We start from the raw sequence: 10,245 nt of genomic DNA, 5'->3' as shown, positions 1-10,245 counted from the left end.
AGAAAATCTGTAGTGGAGGGAGAACCAGAAACATCTTTCCCTGAGCGTCTGAACAGTCTAGCTTCGGCAAGAAAACCCAGATAGGAGATGTTCAAACAGCTGATCCCATGGAGCAGACATTACCTACAAACAGGCAGTGGTTTGGGGGGCTGCAAAGCAAGGCTGACACAACAAGGTTGGTCAGGAGCAGAGAGGAAGACAAGTCCCACCACCATGTAAAATTACAGTGACCCTTTAAAGTCAGTGACCTAAGAGTCTACACCAAAATAAGGACACCAGGCTTTTTTTTTTTTTTTTTTTTTTTTTTAAAAAAAAAGAATACATCATTTAGTGTGGTTTTTTTTTTTTTTCAAGCTTGCTGGACATCATACTGAAGCACTGTAAAGCTTGTCAGGGAAATTGTACACTTTTTTCTGTTGTCAACCAAAGCGTGCTTTTATGGAGTCAATTAGCCACAAATTATGAACACACATCAGTTGTCTGAGAATGAATTACAGTACAACCCAATAAACATAACTGTCTTTGCTCACTGGTCATTGCCCTGATGAGGAGGCTGTCAGACTTTCTTATCCAACCATAAAGGAAACTTCATGTTCGTTTGTGTTTCATTCTGCAAACGTGCCTCTTTCAAGTGCTGCAGTGCTACAGTGTGAGGGGAAATGGGGTCATTGGTATTACTTTTCTGACGTGCAAACCTGGACATGAGCTCAGTGGGTAAAATGCAATTACATCAGTGGAAAGGGTTCGTATAAGCTGGGATGCCATGAGTGCTCGGATCTACAATGGAGCCTATAGCTGCTGTCATATTCAATAGAGAAGTGCAGCCAATGTCCTTTTTACATAGTGTATTGTATGCCCTCCACAGACCTTAGAGCCCTTTTTGAAGGCGGAGAGCCACAGTCTTTTCAAGTTTGTAGGTTATTTTTTGTTTCTTTGATTGGGAGGGTTTCTTTTCCTTCCTTACTTTTTTTTTCCTTTTTAATTTTTTTTTTATTTTTTAAACAGATGAAGAAACTGAGGCACAAAAAGGTGGTGTGACTTGCCCACAGTCAGTGGTAGACCTTGAACCCCCCGGTCTTGTTCACAGCTTTTCAGCTCTCACCTGGGACATGTTTAGAAGGAAGGGCTGCCTATTTTGTTCCCGAGGTGAGGAGAACTGCAGCTCCTCCCAGGGTGAGGGGAAGGGGTGTCACTCTCAGCGGTGATGTCTGCCAGGGGAGACAATGGCACGCATGGTTTCTGCCAGCCCCGAGAGGCAAGAGAAGCAAGGAACCTGAAATGGAGAGGCAGGAATTTGTTGTTCAGGCACTGAGAGAGAAGACATGGGTCTACAGGATGCATTCATGCCTCTCTGTGGCTTTCAGGGCTTCGTGCATGCTGGCGGCGGAGAGCCTCCTGTTGATGTTCCTGTACCTGCACCTCAGGAGGTTCCAGAAAGTAGTCCTCAAGTCTCGGTTAAAAAAAGCATAAATCAAGGGGTTGATGAGGGAGTTGGTGTACCCCAGCCAGAGCAGAGTCCTCTCCAGCCGCAGGGGCATGCAGCTGCAGCGGATGCCGCAGATGAAAGGCCGAGCCGTTGACATCAAGAAGAAGGGAAGCCAGCAAAACGTGAATGCCCCCACGATAATGCCAAGGGTCCTGGCTGCTTTCTGCTCCCGTTTGAAGATGGAAATATTCTTTCGGTCTTGCCGGAGCAGTTTGGAGAGTGTGGCACATTCCTCCACCGCTTTGGTACGCTTCGAGCTGTGGTGGCCCCGGCTGGAGGCCTCTAGGCAGTAGACACCATCTTCTTCATAGTGCTTGGGGAAGTTCATGAAGCGGTGCTTCTCGGCGCTGACCTTGGCAGCTTTGTAGATCTGGCTGTACATGACGAGCATGACTGCCATGGGGATGTAGAAGGCAACCCCCGTGGAGTAGACTGTGTACCCAAAGTCCTGGCTGATGAGACAGACTCTTTCCACGGTGACATTCTTGGCCCAGCCAAAAAGAGGAGGAAGAGTGATGGAGGCAGATAGGAGCCAAACGGTGAAGACCATCTTGGCCATCAGCTTCCCATTTTGTCTCACAGGGTATGTCAGCGGCCGAGTGATCCCCAGATACCTGGAAAAAAGAAGAGTTGCAAAGGGTTAGGCGGGTTGCATGGTGTGAGTGCTGTTGGGTGGTTTTTCATTCCTAAATAGCTGTTAATGCTCCACCACAGGAGAATTTTGGCACTGGGGGAGGCAAGAAATGAGTTCACCAAATGAAAATGTTCCCAGGGATGTGCACTTGCAGCACCTTCTGTGAAACGCATTTCACACCCCTTCAGCTTTCTTGCTGAAACAACCTGTTTTGACTGTTCCCCGTGCATGACACGAGATGTCATCTAACTGGTGAGTGCAGTCCAAGCTCCACATGGCTTCCTGGGGAATAAAAACCTTAAAAACACTTAAACATTTGAAAAAAAAGCTTCATTTTTCTCCACCGGAACTAGTTTGTACAGACAATGCACAACCATGTCCAGCCAGGGTGTGTAATTCACCCCAGACTGCTGCCCTGCCTGGGAAACACCCAGGAGCAGGGTGGGCTATCCGCAGAGTCATCCTTGCACCAGGATACGTCAGAACTGACTCTAAATGAAATTAATAGACTTTCTGGCAGTGTTTAATAGGAAGCAGGAAGGACAACACCCTTCTCTTACTTGTTCAGGCAACTTGGGAACTCAGGGAAGAAGCATAACCTGCAGCTGAGGTGCCCCTGAGGCAGTGGGCAAGCAAGGAGCAACCTGGGGAAGTTGGGAATTCTGGGAAGAAAAAACCTGGGAAGGAAGAAATCTTTGGGAAGGCTGGATCTGAAAGGGCACAGAAAGCAAAGCTAGTGATGGGGTGATGCAGTGTAGTGTAAGACAGACAGCTGTTGATTCACACCTCCTTTCAGCTGATGAACTGCGTCTTTGCATCTCGCAGCGCCCATGGGAGACACCCCTGCCAGCAGCACAGCCCATTGCTCCCCCTCTCCATCCCACCTGCCACACTGGGACAAACCTGCAGGTTCCTGCAACATTTACTGGAGGTGACCTCTAGAAACCAGGACAGGAGTGAGACAAACAGCTGGAGCAGCCTGCTCCTTTGCACGGCCCATAGCTCCTGAAGTGATGGTGTCCAGCTCGCTCTGGAGAGTGAAATGAGAGGAGCTCTGAGATCCCAAAAGCAGGTGGTGACCCACAGAATCACAAATCCTGATGCCTGGAGTTAGGAGTGACCTTGTCAGCTTGCCTGAAGGGAGCTGGAGATTACATCAACCATCAGCTCCTGCTTAAGCTACGGGTGGAATTTTGAACCACACCAGCCTTGACTGAGAAGGTTTGTGTGGCTACAAAACCGAGTCAACTGTTAGTTATTACATTACAATTGTAAATTAATAAACCAGTAGGGAGCTGGCCACTGTCAGCCAATGCTCCCACTGAGAAACATCTGCCTGCTATTCAGTGTCGAGCAGCCCAGCAAAAGCCTCTAACTAGTCCTATGGATTTCTTTTATGTTACAGCCTTTTTGATTCAAACCTGCCTGCTGTCAGCAATTTGTTGGCATTTTTAGGCAGGATCACACCACCTTCTAATTGTTCTTGGAAAAACTGTGTCAGTCCAAAGGGACAGTACAAACAGCAGCTGTACGGATACTTTTTGCTGAAAGCTGTTCAAGGGAAGAACAGGCTTTTCTGCCAAAAAAAAAGAAAAAAAACCACGAAAAATTCTGCAGAGAATTTTACCTCTATTGTATCTTTTTTTTTTCTCTGACAATCAGTCTCATTGCAGGTGTTAGAAGATTTTTTCTTCTCTGATTATTTCCCTTTTCCAGATCCTCCTCCAAGATTGAAATAAGATGGAAATACAATAAAAAGAAATCCAATCCCTCCTCCCCTCCTAACTGCTAAATAATTTCAAAGCCCAAAGTATTCTCCCCTGACTCTCTGATAAAATGCATTTGAATTCATTCACGGAGTTATTATTTCCCTGTTTTCCTCTGTATTTTCTTCAGCTGGCCTGAGTCACAAAAACCCAAGCAAAACTCTCTGTGACCACCTACATTGCTTGAGTGCCTGAAAGTGTCTGTGGAGGAGACCTGGTGAGAGGGAGGTGGACAGCAGGGCTGGTTTTGGTATTGTTCTTCCAAAACATACTATCCCCTCCTTCCCACCTGGGCTGAGCACAGCAAGAAGCGATGAGCCTGGCTGGAAGATCAGGACTCAGAGAGATGGGTGGGAGCAGGTCAGTGGGATGCTGCCAAATATCCTTCCTGCTGTAGGAAAGGGCTATGGAGGGAGCGCAGAATTGATGTCCTCTAGGCTGGGAGAAAACCATGCCCTGCTGTTGCATCTCCAAATTCAACATTCCCCAAATCACTCCTCTGTATAACCAAGCCTAGAACTTTGCAAACTAATATATGCTGTGCTGTGTGATATCCTTTATTATGCTTTTATTATGCTATTACTGGGTTTTCTTTAGAAGCCAATCCACTCGGGATTTGCTGAAACTTCAAGGAATTTACACACTAGCCAAGCAAAATGCACAGTGACAAGATTTAAAAAGCTGGCAAAGCTGACACATTTCATCTGTGGGTACCTTGTGCAGTCACTGCTGGAGGAAATGGGGCCGTTTTGAGGTCTTTGCTTATAATTTTGATGAGAGAGGGAAGACCTCAAAATAGGCCAGCGTTTACAGCAGTGTGGGAGGCGAGATTGCACAGGCATGCAATGAAATTCAAATCAAATTCTCTTGCTTTGATTTTTTTTTTTCTTTTCTGGTGTGTGTGTGTGTCTGGTTGTTAATCAAGTTTAGTGGTAATCAGGTAACAAAAGCCAGTTCCCAGAGCAGCGATTTACTGGCAGTTTCTGCAGCTTTGCAAGACTCCTGCTGTGCAGAGCTGATTGTGTTCCTGGTGCAATAAACTCTTTCCACATCCTCGTGCCTGCGGATGCCTGGGCAGCCTGAGCCCACAGGGTAGGAGACCTGCCCCAGGCTGGGCTCCACAATCAACCCCATGGATGAGCCAATTCAGCACATTTATTCTACACTCAACGGCAATTGTTGAATCCTTACATTAGGGATTAAATACTAAAGAAAAACAAAACCTCTCCAAGGTGACCCCATCTCCGTTCTGCAGCTGGTAAACTGGGAAAGGATGAAGCTCCACTCACACAGGCTGGCTGAGCCTAAACAAGCCTGGAATTGTTTCCCAGACACTTTTGCCACAATCCCATACCTCCTCTGGGCCAAATTTAAGCTCCATACCTGACTTCCAAGCTGATGCTATGCCTGCTCCGTCCTGCTGAAGCAAAGGGAACCTCCAGGTGGAGGATGCAACAGGCAGCAGGAGGCTGCAGCTACCTGTCGCTTCATCTGCCCATGCCCTAAGCCAGGGATGCATCCCAGCTCACTGGAGATACAGTGCAGGGATGTACCTGGCCTGGGACACGTTTGGATGAAAGGTACGGGAAAGGCAATCCATGAAAACACTCTGCAGATTTCATCCCACCAGTTCTTTTGGGAAACATCCTTTTTTTTACTGAGGACGATGCAAATTTGGAGCATATAATCTCATTTCAGGTTGCAAATACTTCCCAGGGAGAAGGGAAAGCCTCAGTGGAGCTGCATTCTCCACTGGGAAAGCCTGAAGGGACCTTCTTTTGTCAGCTGCATGACATTTTTATGAAGAGCTTCATCAAAAGCTGAACCACCAAAAGGGTTTTTTTTGTTTTGTTTTTGGTTTGTGGCATTAAAGAATCTATAACATTTGCAGGCTTTTATATAAGAAAAATATAAGAAAAAGGCAGATGTTTCCAGCATTTTTCTGTTTTGACTTAAAGGAAAATCAGTCAAATCTCCCTTCATACAAGATTAGTCCTACCAGGTTCAATCAAGAGGCTTTTAGAAAGCGCTCTGCGTTAATAATCAATAATAGCAACCTATATTTTAATGGTACTCATCATCTTGGGCAAACCAAGCATTTTCTATATCTAAGCTAACCAAAACATAATGACACTTCAGCCATCAATAAAAACACAACCTCCTCCTCGGCAGAAACAGGCAGCTGCCTAACCGTGCTGACCAAGCTGGCATTCAGGAGAGAACTAGCAGGGACATTTATATTTCCGAAAAGCACCAGGGCTGTTCCTCTTCTTTCTTGCAAGGCAGGAGGAACAGCATGCTTCGTCACAGGGGGGAAATTTAAGTTAATGCCTCACTGAGATGAACAACCATTACAACCATTTTATCTCCTTTGGAGCAAGTGTTTCAGGCTCTCTGCAAACTCAGCTATCCTTTTGCTTTAGCTTTATGGTTGACTTTTCTTTGGATCAGTTTAGAAACTGAAAATGTGCTTCCGGATGTGTTTCCATCAGGTTCTAAACCAAAAATCCTGCCCATCCCAAGTTTGGGGGGAGGTGGAGATCCAGGTATGGTCCTGGATCTGTGCTCTCCCTCAGTCCACCTCCACCAACTGCTTTGTGGGAGCAGTGAGGATGATGGGTTGATGTGGAGCAATGATGACTTACAGGATGCTCAAGGTACTGCCCTGGGATAATTCACACAACTCACAGCCCATTCCTGGGGACCTTTGAGGCACAAAGCAGCAGAACAGCGACCCAATCACCTACTCCTCCTTTGTGCATCAGAGGACATCCCAGTTATTCCCATTCCCTCATCAAGCTCTGGCACGGACTGAGCCTGCCAGCCCCCTGCACTCACAGCATGCTCTTCCTCCCACCCCGAGCAGCGAGGTGGGCAGAGCAGGGAGGACTGTCCACCCCTTTTCTCTGCCCTGCCACCCCTCCTGCTGCTCAGATCACAGCCTTTGCTCTTTCTCTCTTTTCCTGGCTAGAAATACATCTCAGGCAATTACCCTCTAACTGCTCAGCTTCCCCATCAGGCATCTGGGGGGGTGGGATGCAGGTCTGGGAGCAGACAGTGATGCTGTAGCCCAGCTGGGCCCCCAGCACGATACAGACCCCATGCAAACACACCTGAAGAACAACCCTGAGCCAGAAGAATCAGGCTCTGTGGCCACCTCCTGTATCACAGGTTTTTCCTCCATCACCCTGCTGAGAGGTCTGAAGCAACATGCTCCCTCCATCACTTCCTTTGCTGCAGCTCCCTTTTCCTCTTTGCCATCCGAAAAGGATGGTGGGGTTTGCATGGCCAGCAGTGGAGAAGATGCAGCAGAGATAAGCAGGTGTTCAAAGGCCACGTGAGTTAGGGCACGGGACCATATCCCTATGAGGTGGGATGGTTTTCCATCCCTGCAGTTCAGCACTGGCAGTGTGAGTTTTGCACTAAGGGCCTGAAACCGCCCCACTGCTGGGCTCCTCCGAGCCCTGCCGAGCTCCTTTGGGTGAGCTGGACAGACATGCTCCCCCAGAGGGCACGGGGGTTGCTGGAGACAGAAAAAATGTTCCCACAGGTGCTTCCAGCATCACCACTTACAAGAGATCCTCCTTGGCTGTATGGCCAGCAGGTGCAACTTAGAGCAGCCATAGGGCTGCTCCCATTTAAGCCAGAGATCCCAGTTATGTGGACAACTCCTGTCCACACTGCATGGAGCAGTTTCCTCCCTGCTGCCTTCCCTATAGCCCTCAGCACCGTCCAGGATTCAGCCTTGGCACACGTGGACCCCCCCAGGCTGGTGTCTGTACCTCTCCAGAAACCTCCTGCCCGGTCCCATTCCAACAGGGAATGGCAAAGCGAGGGGAACCCTGGCAGCTGCCCGCCATGGTGGCTGCTTGCAGGAGTGGCGACGTGGGTGAGAGCGACGGGATGGAGCAGTGGAATCGATGGCAGTGGGGTTTGTGCAAGGTCTGTCCTGTTCACTTGCATGTTTGCAAGATTCTCCATTCTCCAGGGGAAGGAAAGGGGGAAAGGAAAGGGGGAAAGGAAAGGGGGAAAGGAAAGGGGGAAAGGAAAGGGGGAAAGGAAAGGGGGAAAGGAAAGGGGGAAAGGAAAGGGGGAAAGGAAAGGGGGAAAGGAAAGGGGGAAAGGAAAGGGGGAAAGGAAAGGGGGAAAGGAAAGGGGGAAAGGAAAGGGGGAAAGGAAAGGGGGAAAGGAAAGGGGGAAAGGAAAGGGGGAAAGGAAAGGGGGAAAGGAAAGGGACATTTTTAAAGCAAAGCCAATCTGATTAGCGTGTAGCTGCTTCCCTGCTCCTCACTCCTCAGGAGGAAGCACTGGCGTATATCTTTACTGCGTTAATCTCTTCCTCCTGACAGAGATAGGCTTCTGTCAGCTCTGAATGCACCTGCCTTTTTACAAGCAAGCTTTTTTATTAAAACTGAGCAAGTTCAGCAGCAGAGCTGGACCTTGCCATGTGGCCTGGGAGTGATTTTGCTTTCCAACCAGCAGCGCTGAGCTGATCAGGGGCACGGAGCAAAGGGCAGCTCGTTGGGGAGCAGCAGCTGGCGGGGGAGCGAGGGCTTTGGAGCAGGACTTGCTGTTTGCTTGCCGGGAGGTAACATCAGTCAGCAGCAGGAGGATTTTCCCATCCTTTCTGCTTTGTCACCCTGTTTCACACCTGGGAAGGGTGGGAGGGTGACCAGGGAAGTGGTATAGCTGAAGGCACGCTTCTTATCGGCTGTCTCCCTTCCCCGAGCAGTTCATCACAAACCCGCCCAGCTTAGCAGTGCCAGCGTAAACCCAAACCAACCCCCCGAGAAAGCCAACACGCGCGTCAGATCTGGATCTGGCCCACCGGCTCATCAGCGCAATGTCCCTAATGACGCAGGTTGCTATAATTAGACCCATGGAGGTGCTAACTTTCCCGAGTCTTGATAGTTTGCCAGATGGACTTAGCCTTTCCCTCCTGACCCCAGGTGTGGAGGGTGAAGCCTGCAAATCCTCAAAAATGCATGCAGTGGCTACAGCAAGGTTTCTGGGGACCTGGGATGGCGTGGGGGGAGTTGTTGACATCCTCAGCCAAGCCACAAGTCCAGGGTGCAGCAGACCATCCCATAGGGCTCCAGAAACCCCATAACACGGATTTTCGAAGTGCATCTGGGTAGGTTCTTTTTGTTTTCTTGAATAATGTTATGGTCCAGCCTCCTTCCATGGAGGTCAGGTCATGGGGTCTATCCTCTAGGCTCTGTTCCTCAAGTCAATCAAGGACAAGGTGAAGCAGCTGCCTAGAGGGGGAGGACTAAGCAAGTAACTTAGAGAAGTTTCTTGAGAAAGCCCCTTAAGCCCAGCTCTTCCAAAGGGACTAAGGCACCTAATTCCCACAGAAAGCCCTCAGCAACCCCACACACCTGGAAAACACACACAGAAACATTGATCCAACCAGGAACATGATTCTAGTGGCCCACAACCTCCAGAAACACCTTTATATTCAAGCCCGCCTGGACACATGGCAGGTACCTTCTCCTCCCTTACCTGTCAACGCTGATGATGCACAAGGTCATGATGGAGGCTGTGCAACACATAACGTCCATGGCGATAAACACATTGCAGAACACCTTCCCAAAGAGCCACTCTCCCCCCACCAGGTCTGTGATGGTCACGAAGGGCATGACAGCGAAGGCCACTGACAGGTCGGCAGCTGCGAGGGACACCACCAGGTAGTTGGAGGGCTGCCGGAGCTTCTTGACAATGCACACAGAGATGATGACCAGACCGTTGCCAGCGATGGTCATGAGGATGATGATGGAGAGCACCGCTCCTATGACAATCTTCTCAGTGTCCCCATAGAGCAGGATCTCCTCTCCACAGTCCGTCGTGTTGGTGAGGTTGGAGGATGGCAGGTCTGGCTCAGCTGGGACGGAGGGTTCCTCAGTCATGAATGGATTCGGGAGCAATTTCTGAGCCGGGTGCTGCTGCTCTGCGTTCTCCACAAAGAGAAGATGGTGCTCCAGAAACCGCCTGGGGCTGACCCTTAGCAACATGCTCTGAGCTCACCACAGCAGGCAACAGCACGAGTTTTCTCCCAGCAGTGACACCTCCAGCAAGAAACCAGAACATTTTGTCACAAGCAGGCTAAGAAAATTAAATATCCCTCCTCACCCCCAGCTCTTGCCTCCCAAAGCTGCGGCTGGATCTCACGGGCTCAGTAAGAAGCAGCTTCCCAAGTCTGCTTAAAGAAACACAGTTTGCTGGAGGATGCTTGGAGAAAGCTCCTCTCCAATTTTAAAGAGCACGAGCTGGCCAGTCTGCCTGCATCGGCTGCCTGATCATCTGCATGCTTTTCCAGAAGGACAGACAACAGCAGTCGATCATAACTGCCTATGTTA

The 10,245-nt window shown here is 49.2% G+C and overlaps 1 protein-coding gene across 1 annotated transcript; it reads right to left on the bottom strand.

The window, feature by feature from the left end:
• Positions 1–378: 378 nt before the first annotated feature.
• LOC121082697 (5-hydroxytryptamine receptor 7-like) lies at positions 379–9,937 on the bottom strand. The gene is made up of 2 exons (XM_040582363.1): positions 9,392–9,937; positions 379–2,100 (listed from the first exon to the last, which is right to left on the bottom strand). The coding sequence occupies exons 1-2, from the start codon at positions 9,898–9,900 to the stop codon at positions 1,329–1,331; spliced, it is 1,281 nt and encodes a 426-aa protein (XP_040438297.1). The 5' UTR covers positions 9,901–9,937; the 3' UTR covers positions 379–1,328.
• Between the last annotated feature and the right edge of the window lie 308 nt (positions 9,938–10,245).

Source organism: Falco naumanni, chromosome 1 (genome assembly GCF_017639655.2).
Source record: "Falco naumanni isolate bFalNau1 chromosome 1, bFalNau1.pat, whole genome shotgun sequence".
In the NCBI taxonomy this organism is placed as follows: domain Eukaryota; kingdom Metazoa; phylum Chordata; class Aves; order Falconiformes; family Falconidae; genus Falco; species Falco naumanni.
This window is presented reverse-complemented; position numbering and strand designations above follow the sequence as displayed.